Below are 27,024 nucleotides of genomic sequence, written 5' to 3' on the forward strand. Positions count from 1 at the left end.
CAGATGTAAATGTGGGGTTGATATTGCTTTCAAGTTTCTAATATCCAGTGCCAAGAATAAACTCCAACCTTCAACATCATTTGTTATTATAAAAAGGCTCAGCCATCCCTTTTGGCAAAGAAAACCATGACATCCTGCCTGCCTCCATGTGGAAATAGGCTGGCTCTGAAGCCGGTGCCAACTGTAAACACTGAGTTGTCCAGCACCAAGCTTTGGGGAAGTTGTGAGGCTCTATTAAGAAATGAAGCATTGGACATCATTAGCAGCAATTTGGAGTGTATTTTGCCTGTTGAGAATGATTGTACATTTTTATGTTGCGGAGGGGGAGGGGGAGCAGGCAAGAGCATGTGATACCTCCTTGTCCTCATATAGTAAGAAGAGCAACCCTAAGAATTATCTAGCACTGTTTTTATGCTTTCCAAACTAATTCCATCAGTGTTTTCTTAAAGCTGTTTCCTAATATCAGCTATACGTTTCCCTTCTGCAATTTAAACCAATTGCCACATCTCCTTTTATCTAAAGCTATTCTATCCCAGATTTTCTTTGTGGCATTCTCCTCCTCCTCCTCCTTTTCTTTTGAGATTGTTAACATGTACCAAAAGACTTATCTAATAATCTTTCTCTCCTTTGCCAATCCTCTTGATAGATATTACTGCTAGAGCCACATGATACGTGGCACTTTACAGAATAGCTGTTTGTGTGTGGCCAATCCCGAGGAGCTTAATTGATAAGTTAGGTGGGATACAAAGAAGCAATGAAACTGAAAGGAGGAGAAAAATATGAAATCCCCATGTATTATTAATCTTTAAAGGTGGAATCACCTTTTGTACACCCAAAATAAAATATAAAACTCAAAGATTATATCCCAATCCAAAGAAAGTTGCACACATGTCCAAAGGTAAAAACAGTCCCTGGGAGAGGTGCAAAAATCACCCCAGAAATCTGTCTCCAGTTATCTCTGTAAGGTCATGAATTTATACAAGAGCTTGGAGCTGAGTCGTAGGAGAAAGGTGGACTGTATGGAGTATATGTTGTTTGTGTGTGTGTGTCAACACACTGCCACTGTCAAGGCGAGATCAAACATGGGAGAAACCCCCCATCTTTCTTGCACCACAGCACAAAGGCGTGCAATTTTTTCGCCCTTCCTCCTTGCCTCCAAAGGCTTCGAGTACTTGGGGCACATAAATGTGGCTATTGCAGTCAAGTGATTTTTTTGGATGCGTGTATGTGCTGATATAGCTCCTTGCCAAGGGCACAAGGGACCCTATGTGTGCCTCTGTACTTGTCACATTGGTTTTACTGGGTTTTGGCAATGACCAGCTTTCTCTGGATTGGGGACTCTGGATTTCTCCAGTCTTAAGGATTCAGGGCATCTCTAGCAGTCCAGGGTCCCAGGCACAGCTGTGAGGGCAAAGTCTGTCCGAATTGGTTAGGTGCATCTGAAGTAAGGCAGCTTCCCCCCCAACCCTTTATCCCATTTGAGTGAGTAGCACAGCTCGATGGGAAAATGAAGCTTCCTCAACATTTACTTTAATGAAATTGGATCTGGCACGGGAGGCTTGGTGAGATCACAAGAAGACCCAATACAGCAATAATTGTGGGCTCAGCCACACTTCTGCATGCCCCGTGTTTTCTAGATATGGGTCTGAGAGGCTTTTCGTTTGCCCTTCTGCTTTCTCCAGGAAAACCCACTGTTTACTGCTGATTCATAACAAATGTCAATTGGGTTTTCTGCAGATTGATGTTTGTAAACAGCAGGTTTTCCTGGGGAAAGCAGGAAATGAAAAACCTGTTGAAGAAGCTGAAGCTCTTAGCTTTGGATTCAGTTGTAGCACAAGAAGTTTTGTTGCCTGAAGTGGAGTCCAAATGATAGCCCGCCCACCTCCTGGCTGCACTACTGCCAACATTTTGAAAAGTCTTTCTGTATTATTCCGTTATCAGTTTCCACCTTATGATACTGTTGAGGAAGGTTGCTTTGCCCCTTTATGCATGGCAGGCTTGGCCCTGCTGGAATTGGTCAGTTAATAGCCTGAACACCCTCTCACTCCCTCACCCCAGGCTGGCCTACAGTTATATCCCTGCCGAAGTGCAAGTTGAATTGTGTTTTCTTTGAGATCAGTGGGAGCTTGTACATAAAGTCAAACCAGGTTTTAAAATACCACCTACTATTCTTAGTAGGCTGAAATGGCTGCGTTTTGCTTATAAATACATTATCTTCCAGCTTTCAAAGACTTTGCCCTTTACACTGAGGGACATAAAACCCTGTAGCTGAAGGATCAGCTTCAGCCTTCAGGTAATTAAAATGGTACATCCAGCTGTGGCCATTGCCTGTGAGACAACCGCCAGGACACCGAGTGAGAGATAATCTGCTGTAAATATTTATCTTACAGTAAATATTAAAAACCAGGCAAGCTGTTATGTTCCCCTTGTCAGAGGGGCGCCCAAGGTAATGTCAAAATCACGAAGAGAAAGCACTTGTTTAGGAAAGAACACACTGAACACTGCCATTGCTAAACATTGCCTTTCGACTGACTGAGTTGGTTATTGGTAAGAAAGCCAAAGTTTGGTGTGGTGTTTATTAAAATAAAACCTTTCCTTTCCTTTCATCCTTATCTCCCCTGCTGTCCTACTTTTCCTCAGCCGAGACTCCACAAATTGCTTTATGTTTACAATAATCTAAATAAGTCATGTTGGGGAAAAAAGCTTTGGAAAAACTTGTGGCAGAATTTTCATCACGACAGTTATGTCCTCGTCTCTGTAACAAAATGTAGTAGGTTACAACTCAATTTCTGAACTAGGGATAGATGAATCTATCCATTTCAGTTTCCCTGAGTTTCTCACATTTCCAGGTTTAGGTTCAGTTTATCACATTTCCATATCAGTTGGTGATAAATGCATTTGTATGGCATTTTCACTAATTATGATTTTTTGTGTGCACATTATTTGGTGGGAGAACTGCACTGAAAAATTTGGAAAAGTCACATCTTGAAGGCTAGCTGTGTTTTGGTTCACATATTATTTCAGGAAGCATGAATTAGGTAGGTTTCCATTAAAATGTGAACCAAACCAAATTTAGTTCCCATTCCTATTCTGGACATCACCTTTAACCTTAATTGGGTTTGCATAATTTTATTTCATAGAACAGTGAGTAAACAGCCTGTAATAGCTGCAACATTACTGATGTGTGAGTCAGAGGAAGCATATAATTTTCATGCTTTGGGTACAAACTGAGAAGCAGCCCTGACTTACGAAAAAGGTATTTCCTCTCAAAAATGAATACTTGCCAGTGAGGAGAATTTCTGATCACAAGACTGGAAATGAAATTATTCCCAGATGAACTGATTTATAAATTTAAATAAAGCATTCTGTTTTTATGAAACAAGAGATTTACTCAAGATATGGTCCAGTTGGATGCCCTATGAGGTATATGAGGTATATGCAAAAATCATTTACAATTAAGCTTCTCCACTGTCAAATGGAGGAACATCTCACTGCTTGCATCTTCATATACGCTTTAAGCTGTGACATGCCACTGAATTGCAGTCCAGGAAAATGTGCAGTTTTACAGTTCTGCTGGGATTGATCTGGGGGACAAACCAGCATCCATCAGAACACAAGACAATTCTAGAGGCATCAGAGTTTGGCACTGTCACAGTGAAGTTCCTGAAGGAACTCCTAGAATTATTCCTGGAACCTAGCTATCTTGAATCTGCAAAGGACCTTGGAGTACATTTCAGAATTTAAGGAGGTCCTAGACTGCCAAAAACAGATCTTATATATTAGCTTTCCCCAACCAGATTTTGTATTATAACTCTCATCAGTCCCAGCCAGCATGGCCAGTGGTCAAGGATCATGGGAGTTGTAGTCAACATCTAGAGGGCACCAGGTTGGAGGAGGCTTTTCTAGGGTTGCCATACATCTGGAATTTCCTGGAATAAAGCAGTGAATGCTTTGGATCAAACAATGCATCAGTCGACTTATGTATACCTCTACTGATGGAGGCGGTGCTGCTCCTGAATATCAGTTGTTGGGGACTGCAGGAGGAGAGAGTACTGTTGTGCTGAGGGTTTCCCCACAGGCATCTGATTGGCCACCTTGAGAACAGGATGATGGACTAGATGGACCATTGACCCTGATCATAAAGGCCATCAGATTATGGTGAACCATGTTATGAAGTAGCTGATTATGATCATACCGTCCAAAAGCTTTGTCCATGCCCTCTGCTCATGTTTGCCCTTTGTGCCCCACAGACTGGCCTCCATGCGGTCACCTGTCATGAAAAGGTGGTGGTTGTCCGGAAAGACAACGCGGAATCGCTGGGAATGACTGTGTCAGGTGGTGCCTTCTCCCACAGGGAATGGGATTTGCCTATCTACGTTATAAGTGTTGAACCAGGCGGAGTCATCAGCAGAGATGGCAGGATCAAAACAGGTGAGACTAAAGGAATTCAGAGCACACTTTTGAGCTGAATATGTCTTTGTGAACTGTAACTGCAACTCTGCTCTTGCATTTAGTTAGGCCTGGTTCTCAGTTACCTTGTAGTACGGTTGCCACTGTCCATGATGCCCTGGTAATGTTAAATCTGGGGATATCATCACTTTTACTGTGATATTTGACCCCCCCCCCCGAAGACTAAATACGATTTTAGACATAAAAACCACAACCAAATAGTGCTGACTTTCTGCACACATATTACCAGATAGGCAGTTTTAAGGAATTCTGGTCACCATCTTGATTGAGGAAATCTGTTCATAAATTCATTTCTTGCTGAATTCCGCTGTATAATAATTTATTATTGTTCAGATAAGGACTTAATAAGAAAACATGTTGATTGCTCTGACTCACCACCCACAGTTATTGAGATGGGTGCACGGTCTTATTTGACTCAGAGAGACCAGATAATGGCCAGATGTGTTTCATAGGAAATGGAAATATTTTCAGAATTACTGGAATAAGTATTATGAAAGCTGCCAAGTATCACAAATGTTTTGTATGTCAATATATATCTCTCTCAACCTAACCTAACTCACAATGTTGTTAAGGATAAAATGAGAGAACCTCTATGTATACTCTGAGCTTATTTCAAGGAAGGTAGGATATAGGAACGAAAATGATAATGAGCTGGTCTCCCAGTAGCAATAATAATAATAATAATAAAATTCCAGTCCTGAATTTGATCTAACCTATTTGTTAAAACTCAAGCTCTGTGATCAGCACTATATATGTAGGTCCAAAAGGGAGCCACTGTTTAAAACAGTTGAATATAAATTGGAACCAGAGAAAAAATTCACTTGTAATTTATTCCAGATGCCACAAGGAGGTGTTCATAAGACTGGTGTCTTGGATTTCAGAGTACTACCCACTTCCAAATTTGGTTTCAGTTTTCAAAAGTGTTAGCATTCCACATCATTCTCAAAATGGCTTAATTATGAATTACAGGGTAGGTAGCTTCTAACATGCTTCAAGCAACCTTTTGTTCACATAATTGAGTTGCTTAAAGTGCAAGAAATGGCTGTCTCTGTGTGTACAAGGTAGTTGGTTGGTTGGTTGGCATCTGTCTGTCTCGGGAGACAGTGGAAGCTTTCTTACAACTGTATATTCATCATCATGTTTCATATGTAATTATCTGGCTTGCATACATGGAATTGTAACATTTGAATGCTGTATCCTCTGGGACTCTTGAGAGTCCCATGGACTGCAAAAAGATCAAACCTATCCATTCTCAAAGAAATCAGCCCTGAGTACTCACTTGAAGGACAGATCCTGAAGCTGAGGCTCCAGTACTTTGGCCACCTCATGAGAAGAGAAGACTCCCTAGAAAAGACCCTGATGCTGGGAAAGATGGAGGGCACAAGGAGAAGGGGACGACAGAGGATGAGATGGTTAGATAGTGTTCTCGAAGTGACTAGCATGAGTTTGGCCAAACTGCGAAAGGCAGTGAAAGCATGCCTGGCGTGCTCTGGTCACGAAGAGTCGGACACTACTGTACACACCTAACTTTAAGTAAACCCCATGGAATTCAGTGTGGCATACCTCTGAGTAGGAAAGCACAGGTTTCCACTTTTAAACAAACACAACATTGCATTTTTTTTCTTTTAGTGATTCATTGGCAGAGTACAAGTCTAAAATGCAGCTCTTCTACAAGCAAAGATCTAGAAGGATATTGCAGTTTTATTTTGCTTGCAATGCTCACAGGCAAACTGATTTGGTTGCTCATTCAGCACAACAAATATCACCACCTTTCCCCAAAATTATTATTTTCTCTTTTTGGGGTGGGGAGAAACTGAAGTAAAGTCAGTAACATACCAAACACTACCTCTTGTTGAACTGGAATTTGAATCCAGATCTTTCAAACCTGTAGGCAAAAACCCATCTATATCTATGGGTACTGTACCAAAACACATTAAGTTCCCCATTGGCATCTGTTCTTAGAATGGAGTTTGGGGTAGAGCAAACTCAAAACAAGGAAAAACCTTTTTTCCCTACAACTGACCTCAAAAACATATTTTATAAAATGCAGAAAAACTGCTCTAAGGACCTCCCAGCTGTTAGTTGGCCGCTCCTAAGTTTAGAGGTACAGCTTTGAATGACAAAAGTGTATTTTATTAACTGCTAACGGGTGTTTTCCCCCTTCTTCATTTCCTGCCTACCAGGTGATATTCTGCTCAATGTGAATGGAATTGATCTGACAGGTGTGAGCCGTGGGGAGGCTGTAGCCCTTTTGAAAAACATCTCCTCGTCTGTTGTCCTCAAAGCATTAGAAATGAAAGAGTGCGAGACCTTGGAGGATGGCGATGACCTCTCATTGCTCGATGCCAGTTTGAGCACGTCTAGCCAGAGCGAATGGTCTCCTTCCTGGGTGATGTGGCTTGAGGTCCCACGGTAAGTCCAAGAAGTGTTTCCATGTGCTGAAAGGGATTCTGAAGGAAAGGGTTTATGGCAGGGATAGGGAATCTGTGGCCCTTCCGATGTTCATGGACTCTTAATTGCCATCAACCCCAGCTGGCATGTCCAGTGGCCAGCACTGATGGGAAGTGTAGTCCAGTAAAGGTAAAAGCTAAAGGACCCCTGGATGGTTAAGTCCAGTCAAAGGCGACTATGGGGTTGCTGCGCTCATCTCACTTTCAGGCATTCGTGCACAGACAACTTTCCGGGTCATGTGGCCAACATGACTAAACCGCTTCTGGTGCGGTTGGAAACCAGAGTGCACGGAAACGCCATTTACCTTCCTGCCATAGTGCTACTTATTTATCTACTTGCACTGGTGTGCTTTTGAACTGCTAGGTTGGCAGGAGCTGGGACAGAGCAACGGGAGTTCACCCCATTGCGGAGATTCGAACTGCCAACCTTCTGACCAGCAAGCCCAAGAGGCTCTCGGATTTAGACCACAGTGACACCCGCATCCCAAAGTCCAGTAGCATCACTTGGAGGGTCACAGATTCACTATTGATGGCTTTGGGGTGCTTACCTGGCTCTTTCCCGAGTTGATGTATTGCATTGACACCTGAATTAATTCCAGACACCACACACAGAAAGGACTGTATTTAAGGGAGCAGAAAAGATCCTGAACAGGCCCATTTCTGAAAATGTGTCTGGCTGTCAAAGTAGCAAGGGAAACCCTGCAGAGATCGCATCTATGCTCTTAGAATACAGGATCTTGAATCCCAGACCACCCTGTATCCTCTCAGACAGTCTCTGCAGCTTGCAGACTGCACATACACCGTTTCAGTTATATGCCATTTTAAATTGTTTGACTTTGCCCAGATGTTCAAAAACTGTGTACACGCTCATGGGCTGAAATTATCCAAACCCCCTCCCCCTCAAAAAGAAGAAGAAAAGAAAACATTCACCTCTCTAATGGGCCGGAAGCAGCTGTGTTGCAATTTTTAGTAAAACCACAGAGTGCGTACTTTGTCACCCACTCACACAGCACATTTTAATGACTCCGCGGGGCATAAATCATTGCAGCATTCGTCTGAACTGGAATTTTAAAAACGAGATCCTGCCAGGCTGACACTGAATTAAATCTACCCTTGAGCTAAATCTTCCCTCCAGCAGCCCATCAGTGGGAAAATGTTAGTTATATAAGAGAATTCTTTTACACACTCACTTTTTGTTTTAATCTCATCTTCCACTTATAAAAATATATGAACTATCTAGGTTATGTTATATTAGTGTATCCTCTGTCTAAATGGGAATGTGTATCACACATACAGCAGTAATATGTTATTAGATGCATAACACTGGGGGTTGAAAAGCATGTTGTAAAGAGCTATGGGGGGTGGTGGTGGTTCTCATAGGGTTACTGGGGATTCCTCAAATGAGAAGCTTGGTAATGGCAGGCACAAATCATTGAGAGAGATTTGCCCATCTTCTGTAGTGCGCAGCTGGAAAGTGTCATGGGATGTGTCCTAGATTTCCCCTTGCACAATGGTCTGCATGAACTGAATATAGTACTCTCAGAGCCACTTTAATACAGCACAGTGGGGGTACTGTGATGGATGCTGAGGAATTCTGCAGCAGGCAAGTCAATATTCACTAAAGAGAGAAGATTTGAAAACCACTGTGTTAGGTGATGATTGGGCTTTGTTGAAGATGCTTCTAAAGTAGGCTTCCTTAATGTTAAAAAAATAATAATCGTGTCTATTCAAGAACTCCCTGCAGAATGTCCGAACACTCGTTGCTTTAGGGACTTCCCCATTTCTTTGTGAGAACAAGGAACCACCCTAGCCCATAAAAAATGGGGAGGAGGGATAGAATAATGCCTGCATCATTCCATCTAAATTGCTTCCCGGAATCTGATTTGTAGGGTGGACTTGGCACTGGGCTTTTGAGCCTAAGGATAGGCAGATCAGTCTCTTGCCAGTCCATTTCAGTTTACATATGTTTATTCATAAGCCCCGTTTCCATTTCAGTCTGTGACTTAAAAACAAAAACCTCACCCCCAAGCTATTTTTGAATGTGTTTTTTCAACAAACCATTTTGGAACTTTTTTTTTACCTGCATCACAAAAACTGAGTGAGAGAGAGAGAGAAAAGGATAGCTGCATCCTAGCTGACACAACAGTCTGGAGAGTGCGAATCGGGCTGCAGGGCTTGAAAGTACGGAGCAAATGAAATCCTTCGAGCGTCCCTAGTTGTAGGTGGCGCCTGAGACTTCTACGCTGAAGGTCTGGTGGGCCACTTCCAGATCACTTGGCAACCAGGAGGAGAGAAATGGACCGGGTGGGGAGGAGAAACAGAAACTGCAGAAAGAAACCGAAGTGAATGGAGGAGAGTTTGCAAGGAGATGAGAGTGGAGAGAATGGGGGAGGGGGGATAAGAATTGGAAGACTTCTTGATACAGCAACAGATAAAGGAGGTAACTAAAATATGATGGTGCAGAACCAACAGAGAGAATAGATTATGCCCTGGTGCAGAGAGAGAATTAATGCTATGGAGTAGAGAAGGGGTGGGGTATCATGAGCACAGAAGCCTAATGTAGCTTGTTTGACCCTCAAGGCCCACTTCCACATCTTCAAGGTCTTTTGCCTGGCTGGAAGGTGCCCTTGAACTGTACCAAGTCCTCTTGCATTTTGTGCTGAACCCTCTGTCATTTGAATGGCTGGACTGCAGCCTAGTGTACAAAGGCCATATCTGTTTCCACGCTCAGCATTGGCAACTGCCCCCCCCCCCCGAAAGTTACCTGCTAGAGAATATGGACCTTGGGCTGAAGAAGATTCCCAACCCCGGAGCAGAGAGGAAAGGATGAAAGATGACCAGGGAGAGATTTAGAGAGACCTGTCATAGTTCAGAGAAGCCATGGGGCACATGAGAGGGGAAACAAACAAATAAACAACTTAACAGGATGGGATTTTTTTTTTTAAAAAAAGCCCTGAGCTGAAACTGTAACAAACATGTTTTTCTCTGGCTAGCATAGCAACGAGTCCCCTTAGGTCACTAAAAGGAGAAAAGTGGTCCTTGGGTGTTTCTTTGAGCCCCTGTTCTTAGAGATGCTGATGCAATATACCTGGCATGCAGGGCTTTTTTTCCAGCAGGAAATCTCTGGAACTCAGTTCCGGCACCTTCCAGGTGAGCTCCATTGCCATTCTAAGAAAACAAGAGAGGCATTCATGGCAAGTTCCTGCGCCTCTTTTTCTGGCATGCACTAGCCAGTGATGAAATGGGCTGGTACCCCCTTTACCACATAAGGAAGCAGCCCCCATGAGCAGCTTTCTGTGAAATCTTAAAAGATGGGTCATTACAAATTTAATAAACAATAACTATTATTACCATTGTTTATTATTATTATTGGTGGGAAGGCAGGGTTCTTACGGTTTTTAACAGTTGCATGACAGACCCATTCAACAGTGACTCACGGTCACCGCCCTTCTGAGATAGGGAAAGCTTCACCTGCTGAATTTCTGCACGCCCTTCAGCTTTTGAAGGCGCAGGAAGATGGCAGTTAAGAGGTGTCAGCCCGGTAAATAAGGCGTGGTAATCCCATAGCAGATTCCCTCTGTACCTTAGCGCTAAAAGAAATGCCATGGTTTTGCTCACAACATAGAAAACAAAGTTTTTTTAAAAAAGAAGCTCTTGGTGGAAAGGATTTTCTCTATGAAAGCAAGCAGCAGTTTTCACCGGGATTCTTTTGTCGTATTCCAAGTCTGTATGCAGGCACTACCGCTTCCCCATCCTTCCCCTTCCCCCCATGGCCTCTTTTACTGAAGGAAAATCGCCCACAATGTCAGCAGGTCTGCAAACAGGAAATTCATTGTAATCCTATCTCCAGCTGCAGCACCATTCGCAGAAAAGGGCCACAGTGTATACGAAGAACCAGAAGGGATTAGTATGCCAAACTGGTACATTGGTCTTCTTAAATTCAGATTATTAAAGGGGAGCTGGCAGTCAGTAGCAAGAGGCGGCTGGACACTGATTATAATCAATAGGAACAGAGGTGTGTTTCTTGCTAGTACTTGCTTGTTTGACCAGGCACCCAGAAGTCAAAACGCTTAACAGAGCAGGTTATCAGAGACTTTAATCTTACCTAAGTGAGTTTATGCTCACCGTCTTATTTCTCCGTATTGGACTCTGAGCTCAGTGCCTCACATCTGGAAGCCCTTTTTCAGGTCCTGTTACCAGAGCATGCATCACATTAATACACATTAACTCATTTCCCCCTTGTCTGAGAATGTAACCTCTCAGTACCAGAGTTCCCATTTGGTACTGGTAAGGGCAACTGCCCAGCAGTTCTTTTAAGGCAGGTCAGATGGGCCTCAAGGATATTTTCCCCAAAACCTTCCTGCAGTTATCAAGCTGTCTTGAGGGACTGGGTGGGTGGGAAATAGCGATCCTGAATGCAGTATGCTTTAGGCTCGTCGTTTGTTTGTTTTTTTGAAAAAGGTATTAATTGCATTTTGGAAACCATACTTAAAGCAGCATGTGCCGCTTCTTGAAAACTGTAATAAATCACTGCAGAAAAAAAGAGTAGGAGAGTCAGAGGAGGGAGAGTGAGGGAAGGGGTGAACAGGAAGGAGGAGGAGGAGGGGAGGCAAGAAGGGGAGAGCAGGGGGCAGTGAAGACAAAGATGAAAGAATATATTTTGGAGTGGAGTGCAACATTGCCATTGGCTGATATCCTATGGCCAATGAGAGCAGCCTTATCCTTTGGCAGATACCAAGGCAAGTGTAGTATCAAGGGGAAGCCTCACTCTTTAGGCTGTGTATACACTTCCATTTCCCTTAAATCCAGCGCTATTGCACTGCTGTTTGTGAAGCCCTGGGCACACAGGGTTAGCCACAATCCATCCTGTAGTTTATTGAGAAATGCTGCGTTTTGCTGTGTTTTTCCTCAAACCATCTTCCATCGGGTGTGAAAACATAAGCTGTAGGAGGATACCCACACCCCATCCATCTACCGGTGCGGACACGACTTTGGAAACGCATCATACTATGCTGATGCGTACAATGCAAATGCAATTTGTGCATGTTGGAGGAACAACCTCGCTTCATTTTAAGCAAGTTAAAGGTACACAGCTTAGTGCAAATGGAGTTGTAGCAACTGAACTGTGGGATGGGCAGGGCGTCCCACTTCACAGCATGTGCTGTGCTTAATGTTCGAGCATTACAAAGAAACCGCTAAGGGTCTACTTTAAATCTTATCAATAATAAGAGTAGCAGTAATTGGGGGGTTACTATCATATGCATTTCCTGGATCATTCTCTCTGGTATTTATAGGTAGATAGCCACCTAAAATTAGTATTTAAGGTTATTCAAGTATTTTCAGACCCTGGGTTGCTTTGTTCTTTTCCTGTCCACTCTGCATTCAGTAGTCCTTTGCTCCTTCCTCTCAAGTTTCCAGGAAGATAAACTTCAGTCTGCAGTTCTGACTGATGAGTTTTAGCAAGCATGTCCGTTTCGTAACAGCATTTATTTTACTCATAATACAGGGAGGGCAAGCAGTTGTTGCTCATGCACTGCCAGAGCATCTAAACGATGACTCACCAAAGACCAATTTAGAAATTCCACCTCAATGCAACGGACAAGCAAAGCACGTAACCACTGCAATGTCATTTACAAGGCTGAAAAGCAAAGGGGTTTTTTTTTTTTTTGCTTTTTGTTTGTTCGTTTACTACTTCTGGCTGCCTTCACTGTGACAAGCAGATCAGATGGGTGTGGGCTCTGCTTGTCTGTGCATTGATTAATTTTGTTCCTCAATTCATTTTGGAAAGACAGCGCTAGCACCTTTTTTGTGCACTGTTCAGTTTGGCACAAACAGACACACATAAGGAACCACAATCGACAGTTTTCATAGGGCTTTTCATACAGCCGTTGCTGATAGACAAGTCTATAAGGTTCACTGCCCCTAACTTCCAACTAGTGGTAACCGCAAATGTTCAGAATCAGTCAGATGCTTTGGAACGTGTGGAATTGAAAGCCCGAAAAGTTTGCAGCTAGAGATGCAGCAGCAAGCTCGTGTGGCCAGCTTCAAAAAATTACTTTGAAAACAACTGATTCTGAGCCCAGTTCCAACCCCCACTGTCACGTCATGATTCCCAGTGATGGCAATAGCAGTGCAACCCTTGAACATCCCTTCTAGGTTTGCCTCCCTGTGCATGGTCTTAAGGCTGCAAGGCAGGTACCAGGGCAAGGAGGAAATTCCTCTTGCAACAAGGAAGGGATTTGGGTGTAAGGACTTTGCTTCTTCTCCTGGTCAGTTTAAAAGCCAGGAGCAACTTTTAGGGTCATAAAGCTTGTCAAGCTCCAATTCCACATGGGGAAATAGAAACATTTCACACAATCATAGATCCTACATGTTTCGAGTTAATCCATTGTTCACCAGGGGAGATGTCTTTCAGCTTGATACCTCTCGTGTGCTGCTTGCTGTTAAGTTTTATTCACTTAGGTTTGTCTAACAAATCCTACTTTCTCCAGCATAGCATCCCAACAGTTTACAGTAGTTTTCCAAATGGTTCTGGCCTTGGGAGCTTCACAAGCTAAGTAATGAAATGATCAGGTAAATAAGAGAGGGTCAAATGACATAAATGTCTTTAGAGACGATACTCTTCTTTAAAAAGCACTCATTTCAGGGCAGTTGCCCAATGCACTTACACATACGTTACATACACACAGGAAGTCTGATATGTTTTGTGTTTGTAAGTCTGATGTGTAACAAAACACATCTACCCCACCCCCGCCCTCCCCATCTTTTAATACAGCTTGTTTCACTGGATAATCCAAGCCATCACCAGCCTTTACTAACCAAGAAAAGCAGTGCTGACCAGCAAGTACCCCACCTAATTTTCTTGTACAGTAATAAAGTTTTGGTTGAGCCACCCACCTGCATCACATGGCTGTCAAACTGGGTATTTTTTCTGGTACAGTTGTACCTTGGATCTCAAATGCCTTGGCTCCCGAACAATCCAAACCCGGAAGTGAATGTTCCAGTTTTCGAACTATTTTTGTAAGCCAAACGTCTGATGGGGCTTCTGTGGCTTCTGACTGGCTGCAGGAGCTTCCTGCAACCAATCAGAAGCTGTGCTTCAGTTTCTGAATGTTTTGGAAGTTGAACAGACTTCCAGAATGGATTCCGTTCGACTTCCAAGGTACGACTGTACAGTTGTGCTTCGGGTTGCGTACTTTTCGGTTTACGAACTCCTGTAACCTGAAAGTGTAACCATCCGTGCATGTGCAGAAGCGTTCTGCGCGCTTCGCACATGCGCAAAGCGCATTTTTTGGGTTACGTACAGCGACCCATAACCAATTAGGTACGTAACCCGAGGTACAACTGTAATTCCTTTGGTCAGAGCTGCTGCCTTAACTACTTCAGTTCTTTTAAAAACTGTAACGCTAAAGCTATATTCTTGAAAGCCTTGTTCAACATTTGTTACATTTCGCCCCTGCCTTTCCATGCAACAATCAACACAGTTGACAAAAAGGTCAAATCATACATCAGAGGAGATTCCTAATTTTGATATGTTTGGTATTGTGGAAGCTCAAGATATTATCCAAAGTTTGAGCACCCAGCAAATTGCAAGCTAGTATTTGTTAAGTTTTTGGAATATGATAGCTAAAGATCTAGATTTGTTCTTGGTCTCATGGTTATAGTGGATTTTATTGCTTTCTAAACCCACATGCTGGTGTAGCAGTTTAGCCAAGAGCATAACCTGTAAACCAAAAAGTGGTTCCTTCAAGCTCTCCTCTTAGTATGTTCAAAATGCTTGTCTATGTAAACTCTAAGCAGGTTGGTTTCCACCATGCTCCTACTTAACAGAATGTTGAGATGTGACTTAGTGAGTAGCTATCAATAACGGCTAAATTCTGGTAACATTTGGTCATGACCTTGGAAAGCCCTGTTAAATCTAGTGAGTTTTATGTCTTTATGAGAAATGGGATTTAAAAGCCCCACAGATGGCAAAGCAATAGAGCTAGCCTTGTGCACAAGGGCCAAGAGGCACCTGCTTTTCTCATTAGCAGCCAGCTAACTGTTGCATAAACAGTGTACCCTGTATCTTGCCAGCAGGTGAATGTTTGTCGTTCCCAAGGGCCTCATCTAGCAGTACCATAAAAACCCTGAAGAACAAGCAAACAAACACCCCCCAAAATGGAAACATCATTTTAAAGAATTGTTTGTAAATACCTCCTCAAAATTAAAGCATATTTTTCTTAGTGCTTGTAAGACAAAGATACTAAAAGGGTGGTTGCTACTTTGGTGTCTGTGACTGCGAAAGGCTTTATTGGACCCAATAGCAAGAACAGGACAGGACAGGTCCAATTTGCACAAAACCCTTCTTCAGTCAGAAAAATAAGGTGCTCTATATTACACGAAGGTCACTACCCTTATCCATTTTATAATCCGAACTAGGTTTTAATCCAAACAGGCAGATAAGAACCGTTTCCCTGGAAAACCCAAAGAATGGAATATTTATGGGTGAAACACACTGATAAGTGTGTGTAAAACATCCAAACTGAAACTAGAAGTTTGTGCAAACTATACCAATCTGGCATATACATTTCTTTTCAAGTCCAATATGCCAAAAAAGGTGAATGAGCAGAATATCATCAATAATTTTGATTTAATTGTACAGCAAACCATTAAGTAGAATGATTTTTTCCTAGGTATTTATACAGCTGCAAAGAAATTGTATTACGAAGAAATACAGCGGGAAGTCTTGGCTTCAGTATTGTGGGGGGTTATGAAGAGCACAGTGGGAACAAGCCATTCTTTATCAAATCCATTGTTGGAGGGACACCAGCGTATAACGATGGAAGAATCAGGTAATGAAACCACATTGTTTAGCAGTTATTTATAAGCCAATCATTCCCATCCAGATTATCACAGCAGTTCTCAGTTAAATGGGGCTGCTGGTTCATGTATCAGTTTGATGTGCAGTAATAACATACAATAGGGTTCTTAAACTTGCATGCTCTCCATGTGGGAATGTGAGGCTGGATTAGGCATATACACTCTATCCATCAAATCACTTCACTCCTGTTTTGTGATGGGTGGATCACGAAGGCAGGCCGTGTGTATGTATACTGGCGTTCACATGCATACATGCCTGACCACACAGCACATTTTGTATGTGGGGGAAGGTATGTGAAAGCTCAGAAATGCAGTCACATCCTCTGCAAGTACGTTTTACTCACCTAGCTTGTGAGAATTGACCCCAAAGGTCCAATTCTATGTTGCTGAGCAACATATCAAACCAGCACTTTGGGCTCAGGTTTACCAGTGCAAAACTCAACCCCTTAGTTTGATTACTGCGCCTGGTCAGCCTTTCAAACTGCTTTCTCCTTTCATTTAGTTGCAAGTCACAAAGTACCATGTGTGGCAGTACTTCTGCTTATACTGGAACAGTTGAGGCATGGTAGTAATCTTAAAATACCTCCTTGTCTGCAGAAAAAGCTGAAGCCTGGAAGGAGTCAAGGGATTATTAAAGATCAAAGTAGGTTTAATTTTATGCCAGTGCAGTAAAATCCGTAACAGAAGATAGAGCTATAGGGCAGGACACATAGAACCATAAATGTTTTCAAAGGCAAAGTGATTCCTAAATAGGAAGAACTGGGAAGAACTGAATGTTCACTTCTGAGTTCAAATTCAAAGAGGTGGGTTGTTTTCAAGTTCTGATCCAATTCCATTGGTGAAATATCCTACATAAAGGGCTTGAGAACTTTATAAATGCAGGGGTATATTTTCTACAGAGAATTAAAAACACTAGAAACACAGTCCAAAAGTCTTGCAGACACATGATGTTATAAAAGTCATTGCCTCTGGAAGTGTCAGACTGAAATCTGAAGTGTCTATAAAACAAGTCTATTCAGCTAGCTTTTAATGAATCATTAATTAGCAAATACCTGACTTAAAAATGAGTAGGGGTGCACAAGCTATTCCTGCCTTGGAGCTGCTGAAATGCCACTAACCGATTTTATATTGCCTCCTTCCAGGTGTGGTGACATCCTCCTTGCAGTTAATGGTAGGAGTATCTCAGGTATGATGCATGCCTGTTTGGCAAGGATGCTCAAAGAACTGAAGGGGAAAATTTCTCTCACCATTGTGTCCTGGCCTGGCACTTTTTTATAAAGGTGTATTGCAACTGGAAAGCGAAAAATTATCTGACACAAAATCAGCCACTTAATATGGACATTTGTTTACTCCACTTTCTGGTCAACTGTATACTTGTAAAAGAAAACATTGTAAGTATAAATGTGCATAACACAAACTGAATGGTCTGATGAAAAAATAATGTGTGGTACGTGTTAGAGAAACATGCAATTTTAAAGTATGGAAGTCTACTGAGATCATAAGTTAGGGTACACATATTTACTGCGCTATGTCTCATGTTTGTATTTTTATATCTATTCCAAGCAGCAGTAGAAACATGTTCCACCAACAGTTTATAAACAAGGAAAACCACTTTAGACCCGTAATTTGAAAATATTCTGAACTCCTGAGTAACTGTTGCAATACTTTTCTATTATGTTGACAGCATCTATTCAAGACATAGAAAGCAGTCTGATTGAATACATGAAATCCCGCTTTGTGATCAGTATGGATCAGATATTTTAAAATATTTTGTTTCCTGGTATGTCATAACTGTGAATGAAATTTCATTTTTACCATTAAAATGTCATTTGTAAAGCCAGGTTATCTTCATTTAAAAAAGCACAAAAATGCATTTCTCCCAGGTGGTTCTAATTCATGGCATGAACCATGTCATCTGAGTGTTCTGCCCTATTTTACTCACAATCTTCTATAGTTCCAGTTACAGGTAGGTAGCCGTGTTGGTCTGCCATAGGCAAAACAAAATAAAATAATAAATTCCTTCCAGTAGCACCTTAGAGACCAACTGAGTTTGTTCTTGGTATGAGCTTTCGTGTGTATGCACACTTCTTCAGATATACATGCACACGAAAGCTCATACCAAGAACAAACTCAGTTGGTCTCTAAGGTGCTACTGGAAAGAATTTTTTATTTTGTTTTGACAATCTTCTGTGATGGTCACTTCTGAATCAACATAATAATGAAAGGAAGGAAGGTGTAGCAAGCTACCAGCAAAGGCAGAGAAGAGGAGGAGAAATTGCCTAGTTTACCTGGATGAAGTAGCAGAGGGGAAAACTAGTGGAGATCAAAGAGAGCAGGGAAGCATCACATATGAAGGCTACTTGGTACTGTACAGTAGTAGCCAAGACTCATAAACTTATTTTACATTCTGTATTGAAGGGAAACAGAAAACAGGTTTATGTTATATGAAGATCTGGCTGTTTTAAAAATTAAGGAGTTACAGAACAGCATCCATCTGAAGAGCCAAAACAAATGTTGGTTCCAATTCATTCCACTAGGATCTGTGTATGTTGGTCAGAAGGGACACCTCATTTGTGGTACAGTCACTTTCTTTACTCTTTGGGGAAAAAGACTTCTGCATTACATCTGCACACTGCACTTTGACGGAGCTTGTGTAACAGTGCACAACCTCACTACCCAAGCACAATTCTCCATGTATACCATATGTGTTACCTTTTTTTTCTAGTTGCATAGGCAAGACAAAACTGTGTTTTAACATGAAAAAATGCTTTTTTATTTTCAAAATTCCAAATTAAACTTACGCTTTATGCTAACAGAACAAGATGAAGAGCATTTTTTTTTAGACCCAGAAAAAATAATTAGGATTTAGAGCCATCTATTTCTGGCACTAATTTAAGCAAGTAGACAAAAACCACACATGCCTATTCCGCAGGAGTAGCATCCATGTTTTCCTGTTCTGGGGCAGGCTCGCCACCAGCCGACTCTTTTCCTTCTTTGCTCTTTTTTGATTTTTTGTGTTTGTGCCTCCTGTGGCTGTCTCCCTCTTCACTGTCATGGCGACGCCTGCTGTTACTAAGAGGGGATGAGAAAAAGAAATGAGACACAGAGCTATTAAGTGGGAGTCTCAAGCTCAGTGTGCCACCCTGAATGGAAGCTACTTCTTAAATAATTAGCTTGATGGTGTCACAGGTGTCACCACATGATCCCTACGCATGGGCAAATTAAAACCAGAAAGGGAGTGAAGAAAAACACCTGTCAGTATTAGATTCCGCCATCTGCCAACATTTACTCTGGGCGGGTTGTCTGGCACCTACAGCAGCAATGAAAATATTTGCCATCACATAATCAAAGTAACATTATAGGGCTAGAGTTTGTTGGTCAATGAGAACAGAGATTTTTAATGGGATTCTACATAGAAAGTACCACATTTAAGAGGCAGCCTTGAAATAGGTTTGAAACAATGATTTGAAAAGTTGCTCGGTGACCAAGATCAACTTCTAGTAATCTAAGCCCACCTTTTAGTTTCCTTTCTCACACAACAGAATAAATATAACTGCAGGCTTTAAATGGTGTCATTGGTAGATCTAGGATCAAGGCCCAAGATGGGCACTGTCCGGCAGTTTCCAGGACCTCAGGCTCGCAAATCCCCAACTAACTGCCCCCCTCCCCAAGATGAGCAGAAGCTAACACTGCTGCTAGCAGTAGCTCGCCTTGGAAGATTTGAGTCCACTGCCATTGGTGGGGGCAGCAATGCCACCTCCTCCCCGCTCTGCACAAATGAGTCCCAATGTTCATGGTGCCCAAAGAGAACACAGAGATTTAGCTGCAGAGGCTTTCCTTAACACGTAGAGCATCAACTAAAATATGTAATTGGTTGAGAAATCCTAATAATCCATCACCCATGGCTGAAACTTATATCCTGGTCATATGACACAAGGGCTACTATCCTACTTGTATATTCTGGCTATTTTTAAATGTCAGCAACTAAAAAGCAGCACATCAATAGCCAAGGTCTTCCCATGACACTTCAATCACCCCACAGCATCACTTCAATGATTATTAAAGAGCTAACCTTCGTGATGACTTGTGCCTCGTCTCTTCCTTCTCTCGATGTCTCCTTTCTCGGTGTCGTTCTTCTTTCTCTCTGCTTGTTCTATGCCGTTCATAGCCTCTATCTGCATATTCTCTGTACCTGTAGCGCTCCTCATCACTAGCAAGAAAATAAAAACATCCAGCAGAGATAAACAAATGCTAAAGTAGCATCAATAATCTTTGTCGCCTCCCATGCAAAGAGAAAATACAGGTGTTCATGCGATTTCTACATTCAGCAGAACACAATTTTCTACTGAAGGTATTTCTAAAATGGGAATATGTAACCTAACACAGTGTGAAACTACCATTGTACAGTCCCGACAATGGAAAATGTATTTTAAGGAATCAAAAATACCAACATTAGTAAAATCAGATTTCATTATGAACAAATAAATTGCTGTCTTGGATGACTGTACTGCTGAACAGTAGAAGAGACTGTAGGTCTGACAGTTAACTCTTAATAAAGGAGAAATATTCATGGCCTCCTTTGAAAATATCAGGACACAGAGTACCAAATATATTGCTAGGCCATTAATATGCCATCAAAAAAAATAAGGAAAGGAATGTGATCTGTTTCTTCTTATTGCAGTAAAGGTTTCCATCTGCTAAATTAAAAGAATGAAAGTTCCCCAAACAGAAAAATAAGTGGCTCACCACTTTACTCAGTTAAGCTTGCAAGTATAATTCAAAATATCATGTTTAACATTGAGTGTTATCCAAATACATTTGTTGGTCAGTATACATCTAATATTTGGGATCAACTACAAATGAAAATAATAAAGTTATGATGTCCCCCCTGGGATGCCTGGGTACACACAGCGGCTGTTCAAGCTGTGAGCACAAGACATTTTGGTTGAGCATGGGGAGAAACTTCCTGATGGCAAGAGCAATTTGACAACAGAACCAATTAGCTAGAAAGGTACTAGTGAGCTCTTGCTCGCTGGAGGTCTTCAAACAGAGACTGGCCATCTATACTTTAGGTGTGTGTTAGGAATGCTCTACTGTGAATTTTCTGCATCAAGCAGGATGGAATGTTGACTAGATGACCCACAAGATCCCTTCCAATTATGTTGACCCAAAAGTAGCCACTGTAGTGAACTCCACATGTTAAGACTTCCAAGTCCCATCAGCCCCAGCCAGCACGGCCATGGGATGATCAAGATCACCTGCAGTATACTACATTGCTGCTTGTTTTAACAAATAAAAGATTCTCAATCTATCAAGCTGATATCCTTCACGTCCTCCAACAATATCTGGAGTGACTACAGAGTTTGAAGTTACCCACAAATAATTATGTACTCACAGTGTTAAATTAAGGACCTGCACCTTGGCTATAATGGCACATTTCTCTGATCTGCCATTTATCTCATTTGATCGTTCTGATCTACAGCCAGGATTCAAAGAGCACCTTGAAACTGACTCATCCTTTTTTAAACCCCTAAACTTTAAAGGGGAGAGCTGACTTGTGTATCATGTCAATCCAAGCAGCTGCTCTTCAAGAAGGACAAAGGCTACTTTGACTTGTTCCACTGTTCTTTCAATCCTGGCCTTTCCCTTCCATGCCAAGGAGACTCTAGGCTACTGTGATACATTATGTACGCAAAACATTAAAGAGTTAGTTGGACATAAAGATTGAAGGGTCACAATATATTAAAGCCCCAAGAAATATATATATATATTGTGTGTGTGTGTGTAATCTCCATTGCAAAAATGGCTCACACATGGATGCATTATTATAAACCGCTCTGGGGTTTTTAAAATGAAATTGTGATATACAAGTACTTTTTATAAATAAATAAGGTCCTAGGGTGGGTTACAGCAATTTAAAAACACAGTATAAAATCAGTTTAAAACTAATGACAGGCAAAAGAATACTGAGGCACTAAAAATATCTCTCAGTTGTCAAGGGTCAGGGTGAATAGGCTCTTTTTCGTAGAGATGAACAGCAGGAGCCCAACTTTTTTTTTCTGTAGGAAGCAATTTCCAAAGACTCTGTAAGGTTACTGCCTAAAGAAAGAAATTGTGCACCACATACTGCTCAGTGTGAAATGGACATCTAGTTTAGTTTGAATTGAAAACTAACTTCATAGAATCATAAGAGATGGAAGGGACCCTGAGGATCATCTAATCCAACCCCCCTCAATGCAGGAGTAGGCAGCTGTCCCACATGGGGATTGAACTTGCAACATTGGCAATATCAGCACCATGCTCTAACCAACTGAGCTATCGATTTCATAATTTGATTGCAAAGTGTTGGGGGGTACAAAAGGCACAGTAAAGGTGAATTCCCCAGACTCCTTTCTAACATGCCACCATTTCTAGTGTGAGAGTAGAGATGTGAATAACAGATGCCACATTTCATGGCTTGTGGATGCTAATTTTTAAGTTTCTCTACAAGACCAAAAGCTATACTGGTACACCAAAGTCACGGTATCCACTTATAAATGGTAAAAAGTCTGTGTGCATCTCCCCCCCCCTTTATTCATTTGCCACAAATGTTTATGTAAGCCGCTGAATAATTGTTAAAAACAGGACTATTAAACAATGAAGCAAAATTTGTTCAAGGGTGTCATATCTACATGATCTGTCGTTCTCAAGCCTCCCACTTTCCCCGTTACTCCCCTAATCAAGTTTTTACTAGACTGAGGCCCCCCTGCTTTCTCACATCGCCATGTGGCAGCAGCTTTACTGCAGATGTTGGATAATTTAGTCACATAAAAAAACCCGCTCCTCTCCCCACCCCTTCCCTGACTGATAAGTCTGGCAGCAACACAGAGACTTCTCTGGGCCTGGAAAACATTAAGGCTCATTTCAAGCACCCTTGAATGACCAGGCTTTTTCTGGCCTTCAATCAAGCTGCCTAAGAAACAGATGTTAAATTGATCTTAACGTCTAACACACTGACCCAGTAATTTGTAACACAAAACACACAAAATATCACCCCCACCACACACACATACGTCTTATATGAACAAAACATAGTCATTGTCATCTTATACTTCTAAGACAATTCTTTAACGCTCATAGCAATTTTTTTAATCCCCTGTGTTAACCAAGATAATGAAGACTTGTTTTGCTGACCTACAAGGAAAAACTATAGCAATGGTTTTTAAAACCCAATTTAATACCCAATGCATAAAATATTTTGAAGTGGAAGGTGGAACAAAAATGATTAGAAATAGTATCAAGATATTGACATGTGAAAATGGTATTCAACAATCTCCGGACAGAGGAAATGTGGGGCTTAACTGCTGCGTAAACAAAAGGGGCTAAAGTTTATGTAATACTGCAGCCACTGTATTGTAGCCCTGATATTGCTTAACAGGATGAATGGCATAGCAAACAGTACTTTATTCCTCCTCAGGTATTCAGAGCTCTCATCCCAGAACAACTGAACTCACAAAGCAGTACGAATTGAAAGTTTTAGACTGGAATCAGTTACTGTAGGAACTTTAGCTGTAAAATGATGGTTAGGGGACTCAAGCCCATTAGGCCCTTCTATTATTGTTCTGAATTGCTTAGAGCAGATTCCTTCCCAGGAATTAACAACAAAAATCATCAGCTCAGCACAATTTGCCTGCAAAGCATTTGTTATGTACCACTTATTGTCATACTTCTGGTTTGCATTTGAAATTGCTGGCTATGGTTCCAACGACAAACAAAATGTGAGCCCCACCCCTTGCTCCCTGAGAATACACAGCTGCATGCTGACTTTAAGTATGTCTCTAGTACAGACACAAAACTCCCACCATCGAGCAGCATTAGACGTAGCCCTCAAACTCACCTATTGAACACACTGGGAGTCGGGCTATGCTCCCGCTCTCGATCTCTTTCTCGGGTACGCTCTCGCTCCCTGTCACGGTCACGATCCCTTTCTCGATCTCTGTCTCGCTCCCTCTCCCTCTCTTTATCTCTTCTTGAATAATAATCCCACTGTTTGGTTGTGTCCATGAGACTAGTCCACGATGGAGCGGAACCTGTAAGGTGCGGAAAGGTGACTAAAGAAAAAAAAATGCCAGCATTAGAAAGAAAAAAAGTTGACAACAGTGGAAAAGTGCAATACGAAATCAATGACATTCAATCTTATATGCTTAGCTGAAGCCTAGAAGGCAAGTTCAGTGACTCCAGGCCTGTTATTTGCATGCTACTTTACCACATGTAACAATTAACTCTCAGGTTAGTTTCATACCAGTCTGTTTGTTGGATAACTGCCGTGTATCACTTTTCTTAGTAGCAAACACTATTCACAGCAATAAACACAAAGTCATATACAGTTAAGGATCCCCCCCCCCCCCGGCTAGTGTTTTAATGGTACTTTATTTAAAACACAAGTTTTCCTTCTATTTTGTGATCACAGCTGATCTTTCGTTAAAAGTGATTACTTTAAAGTGTTGCTTCTTTCTAAGGCTGAAATTTTAAGTGGTACAGAGAAAGGAAAGGCTCAAAGTTTACTAGGCACTGAGCATTTTAAGCCAAAGGAACATGCAAAAACACCAGTGAGGAGTGCTCCAGCAACCCCACCCTCAACAAATGCCCAGGGTGCTTAGGATGCAAATATTAGGCTGCCACCTTCAAACTACTAATTCTAGCATAGCCCCAGCAACATCCCTCCCATTCCTCCCCACTAACATTAAGAGGGAGACAATAACTAAGCATGGACAAGGAAACAGAGCAAAGTGCCTGCTTGCCTCTCCTCTCGGGGACAGGAATGCCTGAACATCAGGAATTCATAACTCCCAGACTCCTTTCCTCACACCAGTTAATTGGGAGTGCAGCCTCACTCATTAATACATTATTAGTCTTTGCTGTTGCTGAATGGTGGTGATGCCGATGCATAAATCTTTCAAGTGCTCCATCTAATGACTCTCAGGAGGAACGCTGCAGAGGTTAACAACTGCTGAACTTGGGGATGGGAAACAAGAGTAGGATTCTGAAGTGAATTGTATTCAAGGGCTCCATTTGTAGCATGCAAAGGTGTGGGGGGGGGATATAAAAATTCTCGAAGAAAATGGTGGAAGAAAAAGAATTACTGAAATACAATTTCCAGCACCATTACCTATAATCTACAGCAGAACAATCTGTATTTTTGTACAGTGGTATCTTGAGTTACATATGCTTCAGGTTACAGACTCCGCTAACCCAGAAATAACGCTTCAGGTTGAGAACTTTGCTTCAGGATAAGAACAGAAATCGTGCTCTGGTGGCACAGCGGCAGCGGGAGGTCCCATTAGCTAAAGTGGTGCTTCAGGTTAAGAACAGTTTCAGGTTAAGAACGGACCTCCGGAATGAATTAAGTACTTAAACAGAGGTACCACTGTAATTTTCTTGCACCACAGAAATGTTATTTTTGACCACAGGAAGTAAAAACACTTTATGATTTGCTTTAGTTTTTAATCTGGGGGGTGGTGGAAGAGGAGAAAGAAGACAAATAGGATTTCAAGAAATAGCCGGACTTTACAGAGAATTCCCCCAACTTCCAATACTGTCATGGATGTATCATCAATCAACCACACATTTTCTATATGACACAAGGGTTAAGATCTACCTTTGAGAGAGGATTCTGCAGTTTATTTTCTCTTTTCCAGCTTTTATTTAGGTTAGTTTTTTATTGTAATATACTACGATAAAGCCTTAATAAAATCTTATTTAAAAAACTGGCATCCATCAATAGAAGTGTGGTGCAGATCTTAGTACTAAATCTCATTAAATCTGACAACCATTTAAAAACTAATTTGGCAAAGCTGACAGCAATATAAAGAGATCAAAATGATGAACTTTTTGTAGAAGAATGCAGGCCTTTTTGGACTATTTGGAAAACAAATGAAATTGTGGGCAAGATTCAAAATAGAAGTAGCAGAAGAAAAAAATGACTAAGTAATTGTATTAGAGGGATATTGGAAATAGACGATAATTAGATATATAGAGAGTTGGAATAAAAACACAAGGTGTGGGTGGGGAGTCTAGCTATTTAATCTGAAGTTAATTTGTAAAAATTTGGAAATAAAATATATTGGGGAAAAATTGCACTTGGTTCAGTTCTGCAAGACATACAAAAATATAGTCAAGGAAGAGAGAAAAGAAACTATTTTTTAAAGAAACGTTTTTTTAAAAAAACAATAGAGGCTTTCAGTGCTCTGAAGTACCTGAAACTCGTATAACTTCTTAGGCTTTAGGACTGCTTCTATTTTTAACTGAAGTTCCTTTCTGTTTCTTGCAAGAAGAGATACTAGATGAGATAAATGCAAGATTTTGGGGCTAGTGTGCCAAGCCACAGTATGAGAAAGGGGTGGTGAAGACACCATGCAGCAACAGAGAGAGAAAGAGAAATGCAATACTGATTCTACAATCTACATCACAGCCAGGTCAATGTGTGGAATAATGGTTAGAATATCAGACAGAGGTGCTGAGTTCTGCCAAACATTTTTTTTTTGGGGGGGGGGGGACGACGACACGCATGTATGACATCATGCACGCCGCACACTGCAGTGAAACCCGCTGCTGCCATGAGGCCTGGCACAGTGAAGACTTCTGCTATAGCTGCAAGACCCACTGCCACAAGGCAAGATTGGAGGGGGGCTCTACCCTATCCCAACACACTTTGGGGGGTTGAAGACATCTCAGCCCTACGGAGTTGGTGCCTATGGTGTCAGACTAGGACCTGGGAGACCAGGTGCACATCCTCACTTGGCCATGGAGTTCACTGGGTGACCTAAGGCCAGTCACTGCCTCTTGGCCTAACTTATTTCACAGGGTTGTTATGGGGATTAAACAAGCAGAAGGAGAACTGTGTAGGCAACTTGGAGCTCCTTGGCAAGAATACTGATCACTAACCTACTCTACCTATAGCTGTACCCCATCTGCTATGGCGGAAACCTACTCCCAAGAGCATTTAAAAAGTGAACATGTTGAAGTGGATTCCTTAGTGGTGGTGGTGTTTTTTCCAAGCAGACCAACAACAAATCAAATCAGTTTAAGACTCACATGTAAGAAGGCTACAAATGCATTATCACTGAGTTCTTGCTTGTGGTTATTTCTCAAGAGAAATTATGTTTGATGAATCCTGGTTGGTCCTTTATATCTTACAGAAATAATCGTCAAAAACATCAGAAAGGGCTGCCAGAAGTGAAAAAAGGTAGATGAGCAAAGGCAG

The 27,024-nt window shown here is 41.6% G+C and overlaps 2 protein-coding genes across 14 annotated transcripts in view; one reads left to right on the top strand and one right to left on the bottom strand.

Annotated features, from left to right (window-relative positions):
- The window catches only part of LNX1 (ligand of numb-protein X 1), an 86,355-nt gene extending 69,143 nt beyond the window's left edge, over positions 1 to 17,212 (top strand). For all 5 annotated transcript variants that reach the window (XM_033159914.1, XM_033159917.1, XM_033159915.1 and 2 more), the window contains 4 exons: positions 4,251 to 4,431; positions 6,654 to 6,882; positions 15,596 to 15,754; positions 16,925 to 17,212. In XM_033159914.1, the coding sequence (XP_033015805.1) occupies positions 4,251 to 4,431; positions 6,654 to 6,882; positions 15,596 to 15,754; positions 16,925 to 17,060 (705 nt within the window). In that variant the 3' untranslated portion in view covers positions 17,061 to 17,212. The remainder of the gene's footprint in view (positions 1 to 4,250; positions 4,432 to 6,653; positions 6,883 to 15,595; positions 15,755 to 16,924) is intronic.
- Positions 17,213 to 18,531: 1,319 nt separating this feature from the next.
- FIP1L1 (factor interacting with PAPOLA and CPSF1) overlaps positions 18,532 to 27,024 on the bottom strand; it is a 34,263-nt gene continuing 25,770 nt past the window's right edge. For all 9 annotated transcript variants that reach the window (XM_033159929.1, XM_033159928.1, XM_033159921.1 and 6 more), the window contains 3 exons: positions 23,659 to 23,872; positions 19,855 to 19,992; positions 18,532 to 18,854 (listed from right to left, as the gene is read on the bottom strand). In XM_033159929.1, the coding sequence (XP_033015820.1) occupies positions 18,704 to 18,854; positions 19,855 to 19,992; positions 23,659 to 23,872 (503 nt within the window). In that variant the 3' untranslated portion in view covers positions 18,532 to 18,703. The remainder of the gene's footprint in view (positions 18,855 to 19,854; positions 19,993 to 23,658; positions 23,873 to 27,024) is intronic.

Source organism: Lacerta agilis, chromosome 9 (genome assembly GCF_009819535.1).
Source record: "Lacerta agilis isolate rLacAgi1 chromosome 9, rLacAgi1.pri, whole genome shotgun sequence".
NCBI lineage: Eukaryota > Metazoa > Chordata > Lepidosauria > Squamata > Lacertidae > Lacerta > Lacerta agilis.